This window comes from Solanum verrucosum, unplaced genomic scaffold (assembly GCF_900185275.1).
Source record: "Solanum verrucosum unplaced genomic scaffold, falcon-dt-bn FXZP01000064.1, whole genome shotgun sequence".
Lineage (NCBI taxonomy): Eukaryota > Viridiplantae > Streptophyta > Magnoliopsida > Solanales > Solanaceae > Solanum > Solanum verrucosum.
Window position 1 is genome coordinate 3,213,175 of NW_026020144.1, and position 24,188 is coordinate 3,237,362.

The following is a 24,188-nucleotide window of genomic DNA, read 5'->3' on the forward strand; positions in this document are numbered from 1 at the left end:
TTAATTATCATCAGAATCACTTGATGAAATAGCATCTGAATGATCATTTGATGGATTTAGTACAGCTCCAGTGAAAAGCACCAATCTTGAAACCTCTTCCCTAACCATGAACAAGAAAGGGTGATCTGCTACAAATCTTGGCCTAGGGGGTTCATACATCGAACATCCCATGTCATCATCGGACAACACAGTAACAGCTGCTGCCTCAGTACCCTTCTCGTTTACTTCGATAAATGCTTTTTGTATTATGCCATTGACAAAGAATGGCCCATCCGGTTTCACGATCTCTGTGATCTCCCTGCATTCTTTACTGAAAGGCAGTGTCAATCCCATTTCCTTCATTGTTCTTACAACTTGTTTCATCGCAGTGTATGTGAATTTGAACTTTGGGATGTAGAATGCATCAAGTGATGCAGACCAAAGGTTGAATTTTTGGGTAAAGAATTTTGGATCAGAATTCACTTTTTCCAATAAGCTAGGCAATCCATTTTTTTCATTTGGAAGGAAGATAGACATCGAGAACTCTTTGTTATCGCCATTTTTCCCAATTTCATATGGAATTTTAGCAACTTGATAGCCTTCAAATGATCCATAGGTGAATTTGTCGCAGCCAGTCATGAAGGGAACTGAAATCTTGTCACCATTGAGTAGGTAAAAGTCTTTGTCTATGGTGCGTTCTTCATTAAAATTCCACGTACCTTTAAAGTAGAGGGCATTCGCTAAAAGGACCTTTGTTGTATCTCTGATGTTGTTGGGCTTTAGAATATCTTTTATAAGTCCTTTCGATGCAGACTCTGCCCAAGTATTAACATCTTTTACCACCGCTTGCTGCAGAATAATACAAAACTCAAATATTTATGGAGTTCTGCATTGTACTAGAAATAAATTGCAGAGTAACATGTGTTAAAAGTACACAGTTCAAATTCCAGCAATCTTCTCCATTGAATAATCTTTGGTAGGCAAAGACACCAGATAATAGTGATGGAAGGACACGAAGTACATGAGGAACACCCGAGGTGCACCATCATAAGAAGACGGTAGTCTAATTAGGCTCTGTCTTCCACTGAAAACGGACTACTAGTTCCAATTAAAGGAAGGATGATTCAGCTAGCTCTTACTATTAGTTTGTTTAAATAATGTCTATGATGATCCAGAGACTAAAGAAGCAATAGATTTCACAAAGTCTACAGAGACATGATCGAGTTCCAATAATAACGAACACATCATTGGTGATTCAATGAAATTTATAAGTTCAAATCCTGAATTCGCCTCGGTATCCAGAGTCACCAACGAGAACCAGGAAAAATAAAAGTGACATTTGTAATTCAGTACTTCTAAAATTTGGTTAACTTGTTCAAGAACTATTTTTCAACTAAACACCAATAAAAATAAATATTTCACATTTCTTCAAATCTTTTAAGAAAATTGGATATTGAGTACTTGAATTTAGTTTATATCCCATAATGACCACAACAATATATTCAATTTAGTTTATATCCCATAATGACCACAACAATATAATTTCAAAAGTGTGTTCCGGTAAGAGAAATGTACACAAAACTTATTTCTACCTCTATGACTCAAGTGCATCAAAGTAATATGAGAAAGTAAATACAACAATGAAGAATATGTGAACTAATAAAGCATACAATATTTAGAAAAAAGAACAGTAACAATAACAGGAAAAAGAAAACAGTAACAACAACGAAATTGAACAGAGCGTGTACCTTGAGTTTAAAATCAACAATTTTAGGCTCAATTTTATAGAGAGTAGTGGCTAAATGTTTGAAAGAATCTCTGATTTCATGCGTATGAGCGACCCACATTCCATTAAGAAAACTCAAATCAGGGCCACCATTACTATTGCTCTCAATAACAGTAGCCATGTTTAAGAATTTGGAATTTAAATCATTAATGTCACGAACACCGAGAAATCGAAGCATCTGATCCAATGTATCGCCCCTTGCTCCGACGGCCGTCATGTTCAGTACGGCGTGGAAAGATAATGGAGAGAGCAGTATGTTAGTATTCGAATTTTTGGTTTTTTTAAGCTCTTTTTGAATCTCCTTTAGAATAATTCGACTTGTGACTTGTGGGCAATAATCAATTTTCTCTTCTTTTCGTTTCGTCATGGATTTGTTGATCGGTAGGGAAGAAAGTTGAAAGGTATAATGTAAACCCTAATCCCTGCTGATTTCGCTATAAATAACAGTTATTATGAACAAAATCCGCTGGTTAATTTGTTGCTATAAATTCTAATCTGTTACGAATTTTTAGGACGTAAATCACGTACAACAAAATACGTCCGTTTTAGATGATATTTGAATGGGCAAGGTATTGGAAAAAAGTAGCATAAATGAGAATGTTGGAATGAATGTGTGAGCAGAAGTGGAGCTAGAACATCATATACGGATTCAGTCGAATTCAGTAATTTTTATTTAAATAGTGTATTTATATTAAGAAGTTTACTAAATAGGTACAAATATTAAGTTTAGAATCCATTTATTTAATCGTCATTATAAAATTCAGAACTCATAAGATTAAAATTTTGATTTCGCCTCTGTGTGTAAGAAATGAGTAGTGATAGTATTAGGAACGAAGATATTCCGGAAAAAATAGAAATGTCATTTATGGTGAACAAGATGAGGGAAACGAGACTGAGATGATTTAAACATGTAAAAAGGAGATGCACAAATACTCACATCACTTAGAGGTTAACTATGATGAGACTGAAGAGTGATAGAGGTCAATCGAAGAAATATTTGAAAAAATGTGATTTACCTTTCAAATTATCGAAGAAATAACCTTACATAAGAGAATTTGAATTTCAAAAAAAATTAGAACTGTAACAGAAAGTAGTTGTATGTGGAATTAGTTATAGGAGTACTAGTATTAGATACTTCTTGGACGTGGCTATACAAGATATCATTCAAAATATTTATTTATCTATTTGTGATTTTAAAAGTAATGAATTTATAATAATATCTTTGAATGCGTGATTTTCATTATTTTTCTAGAGAAAAAGACAGACAATTTTATTCTTTTGCTACTTTATCTATGGGTTAGTTATTTGCTGTTGTAAAGCTACCAAAAAAAAACGCGTTCACATGAACAACAGACTCTAGCACGTTCAAAATATGGATCATGTTTTTTTCCTTTAACCAAAATATGTAAAGTAGCAACTAGTAGGAACATTCCCTCTAACACACTTTGTTTCCAAAATAAAAAGACAAAACATGAAAATATTTTGTATATTCCTATCTTTTTCTTTGTCCCACTTTTCCTTGTGTAATTATATTGTAACTATAGTGATTTATATGATTTGATGTAAATGTCATGTACAAATAAATTTTTACTAATCTAAAGCCTCGCGAGAAATATAGTTGACCATATAGGTAGGAGAAATCCATTGAATTCCTTTTATTTTAAATTGTATTGCAACAAATAAGGTCTTTTTTTTTTTATCGTTATAGTGTATCATCAGTTTTACCTATAAAGGAAGAAACTCAAAGTGAAACAGCGACACGTCTTGTGAAAGACAATAGTTAACCTTCTATTATTTTCTATTACTTTGTGGACTTAGTTAGAGGTCCCAACTTATTTTTTAGAATTAAAACTCGATGTAATAACAACTAATGAAATAAAGATTATTGACAACTAGATGTACATTCGATATAAGAGGGGATGTTCTAGCAAAAATAGAAGCTTAGAAGTTTGACTTTATTGAATTTTAGAGATTTATAACTTGTATAATCACCCAATTAGTAATTGGATAATAAGTGGTGGATATAAATTTGCCTGTTCAATTTTAAACACTTACTTTGAACTTAGAAACTCACATTGTCCAAATCCTAAATATGCATGTATTAGCCTCGTGTATTACTAGTACTTTGTTTGGTAGTCTTTTCCAACCTATGTATAACTAATGAAAGCATTAGTTATACACTCTATTGTGTATTAAAGTGTGTATTGCTAATACCAAGGATTTCTAGGTATTAACAATGCAATGGTTTTAATGCATGCATTAAAATGATTAAAGACTCAATTGCCCCTCAAAACCTTTTTTACATCCTTTCTACCATAGTAGTGAAAAATATCTTTGTAAATTATTTTTTTATGCAGTGATTTACTTTTTTTTTATGCATCAAAGCAAACAATGCATAAAAATAATTTATGTATAACTAATGCAAGCATAACTAATACATGCATTGTTAATGCAAGCATTACTAATACACTTCATTTAGCATTATTCTTATACACTCTACCAAACGACCCCTAGGTGTACTTTACTGTTGTTGAGTGGTTCGCTGACACTGTGATTTTAGATACCGATACACCGATGAGTAAGATCGTTCTATCCTGGGAGGATATATTCCAATAACCTCGGGTAATTGAGGGGAATGATTTCATTAAGGGGACACTGTGCATTAAGTAAGCTCGATTTTCTTTCTTTGAGAAAAAATATTTTTATATTGTTTCTAATCTGTTTCTGATTTTATTTTCTCTACTAGTTTTAATTTTCTAGTTTAAAAATACTCTTTAAACTTGTTGTTTCTTACCAAGTTCTTCAAAGTTTTGTTCTAAGTATCTTAGGAATACAAGATGAACAACAAAAAATTCAACAACCAAACCCCTAATTTATTTTGGACTAATGCTGGCAAGCATTTCAAAGGACGATTCAACGTAATTAGTAAAGTACATATCATATGACTCGAAGATTACAAAGTATTTATTCTTTTGTTACATAAGTACAGATTAAGGCTATGTATTGATTCTTTTCTGATTCATCAGAAAAATTTAGTGTATCGAATTGTTTATTTTTACTGAATGTTGCTTATTCAATAATAAATTAGTTAGGTCCCAAATTTTTTTAATAAATTGAATAGAAATTATTCTCTCTTACACGTCCAAACACATATTATTGGGAATTTGGTCGTTTGGTACCCCTTATAAAGACAAACATATTAGGCAAGCAAATAAAATAGTTCTTAAAAACAATTAAGAAGGATGGAATTCAAGACTAAGCTTCCAATACATATTTAACATGTTATTAATCAATTTATAAGCATACTTATCAACAATCAAAAGTGATTATCAAAGCTTAAAAGCCCAACTTTAAAATTGACAAATTAATATAATAAACATTTTTTTTCTTTTTGTTTTTCAATTAGGAAACCCCGTAGAAGCAACATATTCTCTCACTTCTCTAGCAATAACACCTCTCATCACATCCCAAAATCCCTCCGGAAAACTCTCCGTTTTCTTCTCCGGCAACTCATCTCCGCCCATTCCCGGCGGCGCAAGTGACAAAGTCGTCATCGGATCATCAAATTCACCGCTACAATTATTCGTAACAGCGTAATTATTATTATTATTATTGCTATTGCCTTTTGGACTCTCATCAGCATTTAAATACTCCATACACGACCCGAATCCAGATCCGGATCCTGACCCATTAATTTTCACATCAGAAAACCCAATCGGGTTCTGATTTTGCTGCTGAATTAATTGCTGATAACGCCTCTTTAATGTCGAATTCCAGTGATTTTTAACCGCATTATCAGTCCGACCCGGAAGTAATCGGGCAATGGTTGCCCATCGGTTCCCATATTTAGCATGAGCAGCTAAAATAGCTTCATCCTCCGCCGGAGAAAATGGCCGGTGTTCAACATTAGGACTTAACTGATTACACCACCGGAGCCGGCAGGATTTTCCGGACCTACCTTTTATGTATTTACTAATCAAAGACCAATTCCGAGCTCCGTAACGCTCAACAAGTTTCGTTAAAATCTTATCTTCTTCAGCGCTCCATGGCCCCTTTATTCTTTCAGATTTATTAGGGTTTTTACCAGAAAGCGAAGATTCTGATGAAGATGATTCGGAAGAAGAAGATGAAGTTGAACATCTGTTAAAAAAATCCATTTCAGAAAAAATAATGTAATTTTTTTTTGAAAATGGAGATAGAAGATGAATAATGATGTTTAGTTTAGTGAGTTAAGTGGGGTTAAGTGATGTAAAGGGTGTATATATAGAGATTTATGTGAGGCAGAAATGCATGAACATAAGAAAATGCCTTTATTTTTTAGCCATTTTAGGTACAATTAGAGGTTTTTTGGACTGTGGTGAAGGGGTGGTTCTTGGAAAGTGCCTTGTGTAAAGTTGGTAGGGGTTATATAACTTGTATAAAACTAAAAAGGGTGCCTACATCTGCAAACCAGCTGTTTTCTCTTTTTCTTATTATTTGGTGTTTGTGCTTATCTCATATTTTTGGTAAATATATCATAAATTACCGTTGAATAATAAAATAAAGAGAAAAAAGAAAAATATATCATCGATAAATGATATGCAGATACCTTCCGTCATACTTATTGGACATTGGTACTCCTAAATCAAAGCATATATGTCCTTCACTCTAACGGAGTACTAAATAGAGACATGTGGCGCAATCTTATCCATTGATCCGATGTCGAATCGGTGGATAAGATTATGACACGTGTATGTCAGTTAGTATAAAGGGTATTTATGCTCTAGTTTTTGGACGACAGGGGCACCAATGTCCCAAAAATATGACGAAGGGTGTTTGATTATCATTTAAGATAATTCAGGGGTATATTTATCTTTTTTCCTTAAAATAAATATTTAGGTTGATGGTAGATATCTCACTTTTTTTAAGGAAATTTATGTTTACAACGATTCCAATTTAACAATATAACTCTTGTCCCTTTCAACAACATCTAATAGCTCAAACCATTCTAAATTACAATGGAAGATTCTAAACTTCACCGAAAGAACAATTTTAGTCCATATAATTTTCTTTTTTATATATAGTAAAAAATTCGGTGCCTTGAAATCACTTTTTCTTTTTTATTATCAACTCATTCTTTCACTATACCAATTTCACTAATATTTTTCCATCTCATCCTTTTCTCTATCTATTCAAAGAAAGTTGCTTACAAGTGTGGAAATTAGTGATGAATAGATTAAATATCATAATAGTGAGACAGTAATATTGTAAAACATAAAGTCGAATGGTCATTAAGGGTGATTATGACATTAAGAGGTCGTTTTGTTGAGAACAAGTTATCTTGAGATTAATTATATTCACGGATAAGTTATTCCATCATGTATATAATATAACTTATTTCATTACTAAGGCATAAATGGTGGGATAAATAATCTCAAAACTACGTAATACCTCCAACCAAATACAGAATAAAATAATTGTGCATTTTATCATGAAATTATTATCCTATATTTCACACCAAACGATTCCAAAAAGTTAGGATAAAAAATGATGACCACCTACTCAAAATCGATAATTAAAAATGAATGAATAACCATCCGTTGTTAAGCACGTACTCGAGAGGCATATATTAAATGTGATATAAAACAGATTTGTCGCAGCTGGTGATTTTTTGTCGTTATTACGTAGATTAATTTGACAAATTTGGATATCCAATAATCTAGGGGAAGGAAGACAAATTACTATATCTAATACTATTAAATTAGGTCTAAGAAAATAAGAGGAATTGTGGATACATTGAATTTAGTGTTATTATTGAAGCTTTTTAAGTACTATTGCTTCAATTTCACTGCATTCTGTTTTGTCTTATAGTCCAGATTCATAAATGAATCGTTGGGATCTTTAATTAACGATTTTCTTTTTTTGTACAACTTCCGTACAACAACATTGGTACAAAGTTCATAAAAGAATCACAAAAAGGATCAACATTGGTACATCAGTCACAATTAATCCTAAAGTTATCTCACATGGTTTCCTTTATTAATTACTTAGAACTACATTTTATTACTTCACGAAAGCAAAAACTCCTTCTCAATATTTTTATAACCTAATCTAAACAATTTAACAATAACAAAATTGTCGGTCTACGATTATAAGATTCTTGAAGTCATTTTGATATAATATTTTATTTTGTTTTTATTTTATTTATTATTCAGAGTTGATGAAGGTAGACAATTTGTGTTTAATATATATATATCATCGACTAAAATAAGGATTTTATGTTTTTTCTATTTGTTTCACTCTTATTTTTTCCTAAAATAGAGCATTGTAACCTCTATTTTTAGCTTTATTACAAAATTCTAGATTTTATAGATCAATACTTGAATGAAATATAGGTCGATACATTTTCAACTTATGTTTCAATGACATGTAAGATGATCAAGTTACTTGTGACAATTTGATCTAATCATTTAGACGCTCATTGTAAGAGGTAAAAATGTAAATAGATTTATATATTGAAAAAAGTCTTAGTAGGACGTGACAATAATAACCATTTATTGATATAGCTTATACCTCTTCCAAACAAATTTTTCCATCAATACTTGGGTGAAATCAGAGCTAGAATCAGAATTTAAATCTTATGTATTGTTAATACTAATCATTTTAAGTTATTGAATTCTAAATTAATAAGTTATATATTCAATGAATTTTTAAGAAAAATATTATAAAGTTTGAACTAAAATCATTGGGTTCGGACGAACCCATAGCCTACACCTTAGTTAGCCCCATCCGCTGGATGAAATATAGATAAATAATTCACCAACACCTATTTCTACGAGGCAATACTTGCAACTATCTAATCCAATCGTAAGGTAAATAGAAAATATCCATTGAAAAAGTCTTACGATCACATGACAATAGTGACACTTAGTCATTTATATATATTGATTGATATACCTTGTACCTCTTCGTTGAAATATTTGTTAGACCAATTTAAACCATTTACATCATAGCAAAAGAACATTTTTGTATTATCACTCAATCAGTACAACGAACAGTCGGACGTACAAAACTTTGTAGATTCAAAATATAAAGAAGTTTTTTTTTCTGACGAGAAAGGGCAAATATGGAAATAAAGGAAAAGGCAATGTATCAATCATTCTCGTACTAGCTAGGTAGGTAGACATTTTTTTACATAAAACAAGGGAGCGTTTAAAACATGAGAGACAGTAAAGCCGAATTAGCTAGCTGTTTTATCATAATCAACATTAACATAATTATGTTTTATTAGTATCATAATCAGTCTAACGCCGTTTTATAAATGGTAAAAATAATTCTATTATTAGTAATTAAACATTTGTTTTAAAAATTAAAAAGTTGATTGAAAATGTCAAGTGGGGTTACGACTTTTTGACTAACTTTTCAGAATTAACAGCTGGGAATCCAAATCCAGATCTATCTTGTATAAATCAACGGTTCAGATTAATTGATTAGTGAAATCAACCAATTAATTTAAGGAGCTTAAGGATGACTTCAAGTAAGTCCACGTAGGACTGGACCCCACTTTACAGCCTGGAAAAGAATCTCACGTGATTCGAAGTCTGAATTCCTTTGACTTTTCACCTTCGGTTTTGTCTGGGGAAAATTATGGTTTCCCTCCTACTCGTTCAATTCATGTGCGTACCACCAACAATTACGAGGCGAACTCAAGATTTGAAAATTTTAGGTGTATCAATATTATCTTAGCTTAAATATGAGCCAAGCGAAACATAAAATAAAAATAATGAAAAAGAACTTTAATTGGATTTGAATCCTAGTCTCACGGATGGTTTCTCTAGATTGTATTACAAGGGTACTACTATAATTTTCATGGGTGCACTGTTTACTATATATTCTAGTTTCTATCAGTTTCTCAAAATAGACATACATATCTATACACAATTTTTTCCAAAGTTAGCAGCGCACGTGCACCCCTCCTAATGGTGTGGGTCCACCTCTGCATGCACTCATTAACTTCAAAAAAAAATATTTATATATATATATTTTTTTTTTGAGAAACTGATAAAAACTAAGATATAATTAATACTCCACTTAGTAGTGCACCCATGAGGAGTATAGAAATTTCTTTGTACTGTTGGTACAAGCTCGAGGAACCACCCTCTGGACTAGTTGGGGTAGAAGGGGGACACTTTTAAGTCATTTTCAATATATTAATGATGTATATTTTCAATCTAATATGTAGAATTAAGGATAAATTTAATTTAATATATGAAAAAATTGACATCTTTGAATCATTTCTCAATATGTTAAAAGGATATTTATTAATTAAATCTTATTCCATTTGATAAATGAATTAATAATAGCTGCATTGCACAACAGATTGATGAAATAGAAGACGCACGTTTGCAAATCTGAACCGAAAGGAATGAGGTAGAGCCGTCCACCTGTCAGAAAATTAACCTTTCAATAATTGTATAATATGTTATTCAATATTCGATATTCATATTATCACACAATATAATATGTTATCACACATTACAAATTACAATATCAAAATTTAGAATCGATGTTCTTGACAAGATTATCCTTATGTTCATAATTCGAATACAAAATTTTTTATCCGTATAGTTTAAATTTGAGATTTCTGATTAAATAGTTTAATGGATTGTTAGAAAAAGGAGAGAAGCAGTTGGGCAGTTGAACAGCTGGGCGTCACCGACTTGTTGTTTATTTCTCCTACAAGACGAAACTACCTTGTCCTTTCACTCCTATTTTCACTCATAAAATCACTCGTTTAGTCCTCTCATATTATTTTATATCCTATAGTTTTTTAATTAGTAGTATACTTTTTTGCCTACATATTGAGCTAACAAAGTTACTATATGAACATTATTATGATTCAAATTCATGTATAAGTAATCAAATTAGAACATTTTAAATTGTATACATGTTATATTTACTTAAAAGTTAAAGTTGCTGAATTTGAGTGAATCGTATATTGTTATCTAACTCCATCTTCTCTTGTGTTATAAGTCAAAATATATATTAAAATGTAAGTAAAAATTACTACTTTAGTTAATTTGACTAAAACTAGATGTTTTTTACGTGATAAAAGATATTTTTTTGCGTATTAAACTTAAAATTGAATGATCATCGGTAAATTTTATGAGATCTCTCTTTCTAGGGATTTTTGAATTGTTCTTTAGACTTTAATTTGTGTATATTAAACAATGACCTTTCTCTTTAACTCTTTTTGTAATTTACTAATGAAGTCGACATGTTAGTAGCTCAAGAAAGAAGACAAAAGAAGAATCAATGGCTTGCATGATTATTTGCTTACCTTTTTTCACAATTGTATGAATAGTATATTGATTTTTCAATCTTAGTAGTAGCAACTAGTGCTTACAATCATTTTTCTAGTGAAATGAACATAATCATATGCTAACACTAGATTATTATGATATTTAAGCTCGTCGAAAATTTTAAAGTTGAAATTGAAAAAAGAATGTCAATTTTTTCAAATTGTGTTTGGACATTTTATTTGGAAAGAATTTAAAGTTTTTTAAATGGAAGACATAAAATCGACTATAACAATAGCATTTTTCTAAATTCACGCCAGAATCTCTACGTGGTGGACTTTATCAATTAGTAGTAAAGATTTGTATAATTTGGAAGTTTGTTTCTGATCAAAGTTCAAATTTTATCGACTTATGAAATGTTTAATTACATTATAAAAAATATTGAGTACTATATATGGCTGCACAATACTTTGTGCCATCTCGTGACACATACATACACTAATAAAAGTTTAATTAACCTTTAATGTGAATAATAGTACGTAAAAAGTACCCTGCAAGACTTGGACTTAAGTATATAATATATATGGGGTCTTGTACTCTTGTACGTGTTGAAAAAATAAGTAGTGTCTCGAAAGGATAGTCTCGTTGCCCGTACATTATCATGCATGAAGTGTGTTGTTAACACGTGATACACCATATTTATAAAAACTAAACATAGCTTATTCCAACTTTACTGTGGGATATGACATAATACTCTGCATATTCAATATTATTTTTATACGATACCAAAAAAGTTAATCATCTACGATATGTAGTCCATTATGAGATTGGTTCCGTACCAATTAAGATTGGGGAGGTGAATATATATATGTACAAATTAATGGACCCAAAGTGTTCCCTTCCAACCAAACTACCGCTCAGTTCACCATTATATTCAATTTGCTGCCTAATTTACACTACTTGTTTGTAAACCATATCGATGTTCAATGTATTGGTGTTCGATTAAATTTAAATTCGCAACTCAGGACTTCATACTAAAGGTTAAATACTCTTTAATAAAGGTGATTTGGTTTTCATACTCAGGAATTGAACATAAATTTCAAGTAATGAAAATATTTATCACTCTGTCACGATCATTATGGATCGTTTGTTATGGCATTATTACTGGCTGTTTACGCGTGAGACATGCATGGGAGGCGTACAATTTTGTTGTCCTTTCGAATCTTTCATAGTCAACATAATTGGTTACGGTGGTTGTACCATTCTTTCTCTATATAAAATCCAAAATTCATTTATTTTTCCATTCTATAAGTATTAAATAGATTAGACTGCCCATTTAATTTCTTCATGATGAAATTGGTAGTATAGTAGACTATGAGTTGAAATAAAAAGGTTTTCGTGTTGTCTCTATCGATTATGAGCTGTTTGTAGAAAAATATTACGAGACAATTAATTAAGTCTTTATTTAGGATTCAACTTTGAGATGTGTTTTTTTTTTATAGCTACATAATCTTAATTATTGTTCACTTTTATCTCTTTCTTATCTCATTGTGATTCGAAGTCTAGTTATAGGACATATTTTTCAAGTAAAAACGGACCAAAAAGAATGTGAAACTCGAAAGACACCAAATGAGGTATGTCTCCTCAGGTTGGGCGACATGTTAAAATTTTGGAAAAAGCACTTTGTACCTCAAAAAGAGAAACTATTTTCAAGCGGTCACCCCTGTTTGGAACTACTAATTCGCCTTTACTTGATACCATCAAAATATATATATACTATGATGGTATTAAAGAGGAAGAAACAATGCTTTAATGAAAACACTACTCATTTACTCCTTGATACCATTAGAGTATAAATATACTCTGATGATATCAAGGAGGAAGAGACAGTTATTTCAGTGAAAAGACTATTTCATGCTATCATAGATTCAGAGTATATATATATATATATACACTCTGATGGTATCATATCTGCTTCAATGAATAGAACAAGGAAGCAATGTGGATATATATATTAGGTCCAGTTCAAGTTGTGTAGTTTTCTCTAAAAGTTAACGGGGGCACATCAAACGGGCAGCCTTGGGAAACATTCCTCAACTTGTTAAGTTTCTTTCAAATTTTATCGCCCCTCAGCTGGTTTGCTTGAAAGACATGTTCTTTATGTTTCGAACTCCTAAAAACACATTGTTATAAAAAAAATATTAAACTTAAAAGATAAACGATGACTCGAAAATTCTTTAGTCATGTATTTGAACCTATGTATTGCATGCGTTCTTGAATTTTCAAAATTCTATTATGAAAATTAATAAATACATGTCTCCAGAAACATTAATATAATTAAATTGATCCACAAAGAAGATAAAGATGGCAATTTTGTCTCTTAAATATTTTAGTCTTGTTAAATTGACCATTTCAACTTATAAAACAATACAGAGAAGATCCAGCTCATTAATAATTAATTTTTAGAGTATTATTAATTTTTGGATCACTAATAAATTTTCAGCATCTAATAGTACATTATCATTTGATATTTTTTTTACCATTTATAGGGAAAAAAACTTTACTTTAGCTTTATTCACAAGATAATTTATAAGGTTCCCTTCATCCGTACAAAAATACTACATTAGTCTTAGTACAATGTACCAATTGATACTCTGACAAAAAAATCTTTGCACATTTAGTTCTCCTTTAATTCCATTTTCTATCAATTGTCTCCTAATTTTGGTACAATCTTGCTGCTTTTGGATATGCAAATGGATTGAGCATACTAAAAAAATAAAAATAAAAATTTAGAATGACATTGCTAAGAAGGTTCCACTAGGTATGGGCAACTCGATTATTTTATTTGTTTTCACCTGATTCATTTTTTATTTGTTCATAGCCGATTCGAACTGGTTGTTTGCCACCTTGAGAATTACTTTAGAGTTATTTTGGACCTATATTGTTTATAATGGTTAAACTGTCAAAATATTTCTAAGTTATTGAATATAGGTCAACTTTACTTTTGTCGTGTTGTTGGCAGATGATTATCTTCGGCGTTAGTTAACTAGCTCAAAAATATTATCAAATCACTCTAATAACTCCAAATTATCTTTCCCGCTAGAGAAAAATTAGATCGATTTTGCCCTTGAATTATTTGAATTGGACAATTTTGTTTATATGGCATATAATGAGTGGAGTACAAAATGTTGTCCTTTTTTTCTTATTCCTAGTCAATAAAATTGGTTATGGTAGGTAGTTCATAGTTGTAACCTGTACCACTTTTTTTTTTTTGGCTCTAACAGTTGGCAATTTACTTTCTTTGGCTAGTTTTTTCTTAGGCCCGTGATGGAGTCGGGACAACAGAAGAACCGACAAGCTTTTATATTTCGTGATGTATCGGAATGTTAAGTTGAGTGATGTAATCTAAGCCAAGACGTAATGTTGAGGGATGTTGAGTGATGTATTCGAAATCGGAACCCGATGTATCGAGACGATTTGAGATGTATTTGAATTCTATCAAATTTAAGGATTTTTTATAATTTGGAAAAGAGTAGGAATAATCCAAGCAATCAAAAGTGAATGATTTTAGGTTTGATGATGACATAATCCAAGGAAAAAATCTATAAAGCTTAGCAGGTCCAAACAAAGCATACGTGTCATATGGACTTGAGTTATGATATCTTGGAAATGTAGATTATTTTAATATGACTTTTGTTCATAGGTAATATTTGGGATATACTAGTTAAGAAATCAACAAAATATTTCTTAATACAATCTGATCCATATATCTTCAAAGCCGAGAATATGAAATTCAAGAAAGTAAATCGAGAAATATTTCAAGTGAAATATTAATTTTCAATTAAATTCTTTTAATTATTATTCCTAATTGGATTAGTGAATAGAAAAGTAATGTACAAAACTTGAACTTGGAATATTTTCCTTGTTAACCAAAATATTATCCCAAACACCTAGTAGACATATTGTCTCTATCATGGATGAGCTGTTGGGACAAAAAGTCTTTGGGTCAATTTTGAAATTGATTTTTTTTTTCCATATATATGTTCCAAAACTCTCTACATTGAATTAAGTGAAGGACCACAAGCATAACTTTTTAAGAATATTTACTTTTATGACTATTTGATTATTCTTTCTTCTCTTTTGTGATTGAAAACGTGTTAATTTTACTATATAGTACTAGTAGAACATTATTGATGTACATGTTTATTAGTATTTTTTTCGAAATGACAAAAAGTTGCTAGATAGTGTCAGCCTTAGGGGTTAGAAACTTTATTTGAAATTTCATATGAAGGAGGTGAAAAGTGAAAATAAGGTGAAATTGCTCATATGTACATATTAAATTTTGATTACGAGCGCATCTCGTGAAACTTTTTGAGTCCGAGCTTGAAATTTCTTGAAGTTGTGGTGAGCTGCTTGTTGATATTTATTTGTCCTGATTTCTTACCATAAATAAGTTTTTTTTTTAGGAAAAAAATTTAATATTTTGAGTAGTCCTTTTCTTGTAGGAAAGGTTTTAGGACTCTATAAATATAAATATGTTCCTTCTAACTTAATCAGCATACACAATGTAGTCCTAGGGTTTTGAGAGTTGCGGTTATGGAGGAGAATTTTGTGTACCTCCTTATATTCCGAGTGAATTGGTTGAGGTTGTTTCTCTCTATATTTTGTACTCTCATATTTATAGTGGATTGCTCATCTCCTTTGTGACGTAGGTCGATTGATCGAACCATGTTAAATTTGTCTCTTTCGGTGTGTTTCTCGTTTGTCTTCTTAATCGTGGTCTTTTGAGGTTTGCTTTGCTAGCTTCCGCATTACACCTGCTTATTTCGGTCCTAACACTGTTTGGATGTTCTGTGACCCACACCTCCCTCTATCTTTTATTTATTTTGTTGTTTTAGTATTCAGACAGGATATCTCTTATGATTAGACTTGCCATTTGAGTTTCAGACATGCACCATATTTAGAAGTTCTTGTACTTATGACACCAATTCTCTGGGTGGTATTTTAGTTTCCGCATTTCGTATTTATGAAGGACTTAGTGTTGGAGATATTCTACTTGTTGTTTACCTTTTTACATCAGTACTTAGTTAAATTGATAAAATTCTTGGGTTGGCTTACCTATCGGTGGAAAACATAGATGGCATCACGACTTATGAATTCGGATCGTGACAATTTAAATACGTCTTTGAAGTTGAAATACGATTAATATTCTGTCTTCCCAAATTTCAATGATGTTGCCGGAATTCATGCTCAACTTACTTTTGTATTTCATATTGTTATTTGATTTATTACAATAAATTAAAATTAGCTATAACCGAGGCACCAAAACTCAAAAAAGTATTAAAATCTCTTTTTTTATGACTACATTTTGTGAAATATCATGATATGATAGTACATTACGTTAACTTGTAATATTTTACCATTTATAGGAAGTGTTTACATTAGCTTTATCACATAGACAATAATCTTTAAGGTTCCCTTCATCCTATACAAAAATCCCACAAAAGTCTTAGTACAATGTACCCATATTGATACTTATTAATTTGGCCAAAAAAGATCTTCACAAATATTTATTCTTCTTTTTTATTCCCATTTTCTATCAAATGTCACCTAATTTTGATACAATTCTGCTGCTTGTAGATACGCAAATGGATTAAATATACTTGTAAAATGAAAAGAGAATCAAACAAGATATGAACTATAGAAAAAAGTATATATATAAACTGCAAATAGGATGAGATAATAATACATTACACGTGCCTCCTGGAAACAATAAATACTGAAAATAATAATATTTGGAATGTCATAATTACTCATTACCAAGAAGGTTCTAGCAAGTACTTGGCTTATTTTAATAGTGACATGACAAAATTTTCGACCCGTTTGGCCATAAATACTATTCACTTTTTTTCCGAAATATTTTTTACTTAATTTGAAAATCGGTATTTGTACCTGACAATTTCAAATGTTGATTCTTGAAAATGCTAACATTTGAGATCTAGGATATTACCTTTTAAGGAATTTCTCCACCATAAAAAGTATAAATTGTGGGATAAATAACCTCAAAACTACTAATTAATATGCCTAATTAAATGCAGAATAAAAATAATCATGTGTTTTATTTCTTATCACTCGTATCAAACGATCTATCACAATTTATTGGGCATTACTTGCTGATTCATTCAATTGAAAACCATGTTGGGCTTTGAGAATATGACTGTAGTCCAAATTGAGCAGTGGGCTATACTAATTCGTTGGGCTGGTATTTAAAAAAAAATGCAAATTACAAGTCCAGTTTTGACTATTTTGAGGCCCAAGGAATAAGGCCCATGGAGTTCTGGTATATGTTGGTCCAAAATGTCTTGCTGGGAATGGAAGAGGCCCATTTTCAGAGGGTTCGGTCAGTAGAAGGGATGACTTTGTCTTTTGAAGAAGAATAGCCCCGCTCTCTAGCCGACCGATCCCAATGATCATATAACTAGGTGGGAAGGTGTCACATTAGAGGTGTCCTCTTATCACCATGACGAGGTTGGTCCCCCTTTTAGTAGACTCAACTATTAATATTCATTCAGAAATAAATGTTGCGCTCTTTTTTTCACTGCTAACCCCATTTTGAACCTGCTGAAACTTTCTATTTCTATCAAAATATAGAGATACATTTATAGAAGTGTGAACTATCCATGATATAACAAACCAAATAATTTAATTTTAGTTAAAATTAAATTGAGAATAACTATTAAGTGATAAATGTGTGTATTAAAGGTATTGCAATGATTTGATCTAAACAATACATGTGATAAGTTTAATCGTTTATAAAGTTATATATCCTATCCTCTTCTAAAATTCAAAGAATATTGGAGAACAAGTTAAGCAAATTTTGTCCCTTTTGATATTATATTATTCTAATCCTTCCTATTAATGTCTATTATTTAACCAAAAAATGATGATAGAAGGAGAATATACAAGAAAACAATGATTTTGGATTAGGAAAGTTTGAACAAATGGACAAAAATGAGCAATATGATATAATTAGAGCTGTCAATATGGGCTGGTCCATCTCATCGGGTTAACCCTAAATTATCAGGTCAACTCATTTTTTATGTGGACCAGAAAATGGTCGACCCAGCCCACAAGTGTGTGGGCTACGGGCTTTGTCGGGCCAACTCTCTTTTCTTAAAAATATATTTTTATAATTTTTTAAATTAAATTATAATTTAAAAATATTATCATAAATATCGACTAGTGTTACTACTTGTTAATCAAATACACAAATAAAATTATCTATATAATATTTATTAAGTTTGATTTCAAGTAAAAACATAAATAACTAAATAGAAATATTAACCTAATTGTTTTCCAATGATCATAATAAAACACAAAACTATGATAATATTCCATAGGCTATGGCCTATGTAGTGATTCCCTAGAAAATTTAGGAATTTTATTTTATGTAGTACATATTTTATAAACATAATTTGTATGTAAATTGTAATATTTCAAACTTTAAACAGATTTTGAGTGTAAACTTCTGTTATTTTTAATACTCGATTTTATTTTTATTTTCTAATTAATTTTTATTTGGCCCACGGGCCGGCTCTATCTATATTTCTTAAGCTCCACAAATTGACAGACTTATTCAAGCCGGGTTAAAAAACCCTTTTCTTAAATAAGCTCCAAAAATTGTAGCCCAACCCTATCAAATCACGGGTTAGGCCAGGCCGGCCCAACGGGCCTAAACCATATTGATGGCTCTAGATATAATTAGCTCAACCGTAATTAAATATACTTGCTTCAAAATTTTAGTGTAATATTGATTTAGGATATTTATAGGTCTCTGATTTTAGCGAAAGCAAATTTGTATTAACGTCTATGACTCGTGTCATCGAGAATTCTCACGGAACTTTATGAATTTTCTTTGTCCATGATCTAAATATCCTCTGAAGATGTATTATGATAAAATATTTTATCGTCTTTCTAATATCATATTTATACGTTATAAATAGGATTAGGAGAAAAACAAGCTAATGAAATCACGAGCTTACCATGGATTGACCCAACCTAATAGCTATTTTTCCAATACATAAAAACGTGTTTTAATTTAACATTTAACTTTAACATCATCTCAAGAGACACTAAACACATGCAAGATTTGCAAATTTGACCATTTCTTAATCTTTCAGTAAACTTTCAAGGGAAGAAATTAGGACACGTGCACTGAAATAATTGCATTGGAAATGTTAAAAAATACATTTATTTTTAAGCTAATATAGATCCAACTTTACTTTTTTGCGGTTAAATAATAAGTAATAAAAATAAACCTTCTGCCTATATTTTAAACGTGTCTTGTTATTGTCCATTTTTATGTTTTTTTTTTTCTATTGTAAAAACACCTCATATAACGCAAGATAGTATAGACGTTCATATATACCAATAGCAATTAGGATGAAAAGGTAAATAATTAAAAGTCTCAGATTTAAGCGTATGAAGTTAGGATCTTGCATTATCAAAAGTGAGTCTTTTCAATATAAGTTTAAATTTAGTCAAATTTTAATTCAAGTATCGAATAACGATTAAAAAAATCAAATAAAGAGTTTCACATACATTACCAGCGCATGATTATTTTTCTTTTAATTCTTTTTATTGATTCTAACAAAACAATCAATATGTTATGTTACACTAATAAAAATTTAAGGGATAAGTAACCCCAATCCGTAAATGATACGTCCTACCAATAATCAAGATATATATCAACCACATAAATAGATAATAAAATGGTTATGGACCCACGATGCATGATCAAACTTAAAATTTTTAGGCCAAACTAATACAAAACCAGCTAGTTTAGTAGAGAGAAGTTAGAAATTATTTTAAGTACCTTTCACAAACAATATTGATGGTACCTTTGGTAGACTAGAATTTTTAATTGTTTTTTCTAAACAAACTCAATGAATAAGTAAGATACCGGTCATATTCAGTTTTGTGTATTCTATATATTCTATTCTATTTATTTATTTATCTACGTGTGGATAGAAATTTGGCTCTTCTAGAAGTTCAAAAGAAAATTTTAAAAAATAAATTCTACACAGCCAATTAAATAGAACTATAACAGAATAATCATACACATCAAGTTGCATCAAATAAATACGAAAATAATAAAAATTCACTACTTTTCAAAAAGGGCCTTCTGTCAAATTTGTCATTTATTGGCGTAACACAGCATATTTTGTTGACACACAATACCTTACCTTAATATACCTTTATTTCTACTTTAAATTAAAAAAATGTATTAGTGTTTGACTATAGGGTATATAATTTATAAAGATCTAGATGTTTGATTAATATGTATAAAATAAAATTGTCTCAACAAAGAAATTATTGAAAATAGCATGGCATGAAGAATAATTTCGATAATTTGATAGCGTGTTATATTTAGAAAATAATATGCACACTATGTAAAAAAAGAATGTGACCATCTAATTCAATTTTTCTTTTAAAGTAATTAGTAAATAATGTCGAACAACATGTTTATCGGTCGAAATCAATCTAAGGTAGATTTTGAGAGGAAAAACACACAAATATTCTTCAAACTTAAAATCATTATAAAAAAATAATAATTTAAAACATACTTAATAGTTGATATTATCATGATTATTGAGTGACTAGAAAACGAAGAAAGATGGACATCTCAACTAACAAGACATGAGAAAAACGAATTGCAATCTATGATATTAATTTAATGCAAAAGCATATCATAAATTGATGGATCCATATTTGTCATTTATTAAAGGGTTAAGAATTGTCAAAAGTATACTGCACGTATTGTTGACTAAATTGTACCACTAACATTTTTTGTCTTCAAAATTATTGCACATGCTCATGTTTTCCCCCATGATATTCATTTTGCCATGCTAGGAGAATGTTTAAGAAAGACAATTTTTTTTTGCTTATTATGATTTGCGGATTATTATATTATGTAACAAAATTTATTTTGTGTGCATCTACAAGACAACGATTGCAAGTTTACAAAGTGTAAGATTAATTTTGAAATGTAATTTAGTTTTATGCACCAAAGGTGTGAAAAATATTTATATAACCGAATGTCTGAATCAATAGTAAAGTATTAGAGGTAAAACTCTAAAAATGCTATAAGTTGAAAAAAATAGCAATAACTAATGTTCTATAGGTTAAACTATCTTTTTAGCACACTTTTTCTTCTTCCTCCCCCTTTATATTCGATGGATTAAAAAATGGTTCAACTTCACACATACTCATTTAAATGTAACGAATAATAATAATGTTTGAAAATTGATGTGTACTTGAATTATAGGAGCTAGTAGTCATTGATATGCCCATATTGTGACATTATTGTTGTTGCGATTTAAAAAAAAGTACGAATTAATAAATATATCAAAAGAGAAAAGTAATTAGAGTTCTACTTACACAAACCTATAAGAATTCAAACATGATAATAGAATAATAATGTTGTAGTTGCTATTGATCATAAACTCAAACTTTTGGTGCAGTTGCCTGAAAAGTATGAGATCTAATTTTTACTAAATAATATTATTAGTGTATATATATAGTATATTAAAGTTAAATTCCTTTTCAAAAAAGGATTATTCATCTAATCTAGCTTACCAAAGTAAAACTTACTTAGGAATATGGATATGTGTCACTACTTTTTTTTTTAGACAATAACCACTCCTTTTACTCATAAACAAAATAACTAACATTACATAAACAAAAAAGAAAAGAAATATAAGACAAATATTGTCTATACAAAAAAAAAGAGAAAAGAACAAATGGAATTAATAACAAAGTTTGGTGGATGAAATATTTCACGTTCGGCTAGGTTCTGGAAACGGTTGCACCTCACCTCACCCCTTGAGATTTCAAACATTTCGTGTTTTGATAGGTTCTGAAAAAAGTCGCACCTCACCTAATCGAGATTTGAGTGATTGATTTCATCGCTCGAACATTGAATATCAAAAAAAATTATTTTCTTGATAATCCAAAGCCATTAGCCAATGCATGAACAGCAGGATTAAAAGCCAATTGCCCCAAAATCCCCTGTTTATAAGGCAAAAAAGTCTTCTTTTTCAAATCTGATGAAAGTGCTCTGTTTACTGTGTAATGCAATTCATGAGCTGAAACTTTTCCCTTTTTTGTTCTAACAATTGATTTAGATGATGATAGAGAAGAAACAGAGCTTTCATTTCCCCGAGAGCTCGAATTTTTTCCTTCTCTGTAACCAGCAGCTGTATATTTCTTTAATGGATCTTTATCTGATGCTCTTCCTTCTGATGCACTCCTAAACAAGAAAAAATCTTTGAATCTCCATTTTTTACTTCCTTTAGATGATGATGAGGACAAAATTAAACATGTAGACGCATTCGATTTCGAAGGTTGATTTTTCATTTCTTCATCTTCTTCTTCTTCCCATGAATACTGTGAAATTCTCATAGGTGAAAGTGACCTTGTTGATCTTCTGCTCGACGAATTCGACAACCCATTCGACGAACCTCTCTGTTTTCCCCTGCTTTCTCTCTCTGTTAGACTACTTTTTCTTGAATACTCTGTTTCTTGAACTTTTTTGTTTTTCGCAGAAACTCCTACTCTGTTTTTCTTTTGAATTTGTAAAACAGGGGATGGTTTAATCATACCACCATCAAACAATTCTTCAGCTGAAACAGAGCCAATTTCCAATTCTTGACTAACATCGAAAGCGAATTCATCAACATGGCTAGTAATTTCAGCCTTATCATCAGCATCAGCAACGAACAAACTTTCAAATTCGCTATAAAATTGGGAGAGATGAGTTGGGCTTGGAGGAGCACTGAAGTAAAAATCGCCATTAAAGGGCTTTGGTGTTGATGGTGGACTAGTAAATGGGGTTGATCTTGCACTATTGAAATCGAAATTATCCATATCGTTAAATGGAATCAGAACTTCCATTTTAATTAATTTTTTTGTGCTGGTTTCTGTTTGTGAGAAACAGAGAAATGGTGTTTTTTTAAGATGCTTATATAAAGAATGAAATTGGAGAAGACAAGATTATAGGAAGAAGAAAGAAAGAGGAGAGCTAAATATTGTTGAATAAAAAGTGGGGTTAATGAGTTTAAATTCTAATCAAGAAAAGAGCCGCCTTTTATTACCTTTCTACAAATATTATTTGTCATGTTTTCTTGGGACACATGTTAGGTTGATTTTTACGTAATTGCCGATTCAGAATTTTGAGAGAGATATTAAAAATATCTTTGAATGTGTGCATGATATAAATTATTAGTTTCGTTCTTAAACTAGTGATAACTTTAAAAATATTTTTCTACTTTGCTAACTGAATTTAAATACAGCTCCAATCTACCACGTGAAATAACAAGTAATCTCAAACTCTTGTAGGAATTTGAGACTCCTAGTAAAAAGTCGAGAGAAGTGTTGAAAACACATCTAAACTTGGCGAGAATTTAGGAGTGTATTTCATACATGTGGTAAGATTAAGGGTGTATTTAACTTTAGTTAATCAAGTAGCTGGGTGTTTTTAAAGTTATCAATAGTACGAAACTACTAATTCATATAAAGTTTAAGAGTGTTTCCAATACTTCTTCAAATATATTTTTTTAAAATATATTTTATTGTGATCTAAATAAATTATTTGTATATATTTTATTAAAGAATAATATAAATATAATTTTTTGATCAAATTTATTAAGTTTTGTTGAATTTCTAACTAAAACTCTAACTCCACCTTTAAAGGCAGGGCCAAACTAGTCTGAAGCAAAAGGGTTTGGATGAAACTCCATCGATGAAAAATTATATTATTCATACATGATTAATAGTACACGTTGAATCCTCTTCAAATAGTTTATATATTTATTTTTAATATTTTAAATATCTTTATGAAAATTTTGAGTCCGTCATGAAAGTATATGATGATTAATGACCCACAATTATATAAATTTTGGATTGTCCTTCAAGTAAAAGTTAAAGATACTTGGAAAATGACATGGAAGAATTACATATAATTGAATAGGGTAGAGCCATGCGTAATGAGCTTCATCATCTTGTGTAATTACAAAAAAGCACCCTATAGTTTACAGAACTGTATTGACATATCCTCGTAGTCCTAGGTCTGTCATTTGTGTTAA

At 30.5% G+C, this 24,188-nt stretch overlaps 3 protein-coding genes across 3 annotated transcripts; all 3 read right to left on the reverse strand.

Annotated features, from left to right (window-relative positions):
* LOC125827922 (serpin-Z2B-like) lies at positions 1-1,982 on the reverse strand. The gene is made up of 2 exons (XM_049507253.1): positions 1,728-1,982; positions 1-828 (listed from the first exon to the last, which is right to left on the reverse strand). The coding sequence occupies exons 1-2, from the start codon at positions 1,980-1,982 to the stop codon at positions 1-3; spliced, it is 1,083 nt and encodes a 360-aa protein (XP_049363210.1).
* Positions 1,983-5,021: 3,039 nt separating this feature from the next.
* On the reverse strand, positions 5,022-5,995 carry LOC125827620 (transcription factor MYB73-like). Its single transcript, XM_049506927.1, has one exon. The coding sequence runs from the start codon at positions 5,920-5,922 to the stop codon at positions 5,164-5,166; it is 759 nt and encodes a 252-aa protein (XP_049362884.1). The 5' UTR covers positions 5,923-5,995; the 3' UTR covers positions 5,022-5,163.
* Positions 5,996-22,031: 16,036 nt separating this feature from the next.
* On the reverse strand, positions 22,032-23,180 carry LOC125827854 (uncharacterized). Its single transcript, XM_049507200.1, has one exon. It carries the CDS (start codon positions 22,996-22,998, stop codon positions 22,039-22,041), a length of 960 nt encoding a protein of 319 aa, XP_049363157.1. The 5' UTR covers positions 22,999-23,180; the 3' UTR covers positions 22,032-22,038.
* Positions 23,181-24,188: the final 1,008 nt, after the last annotated feature.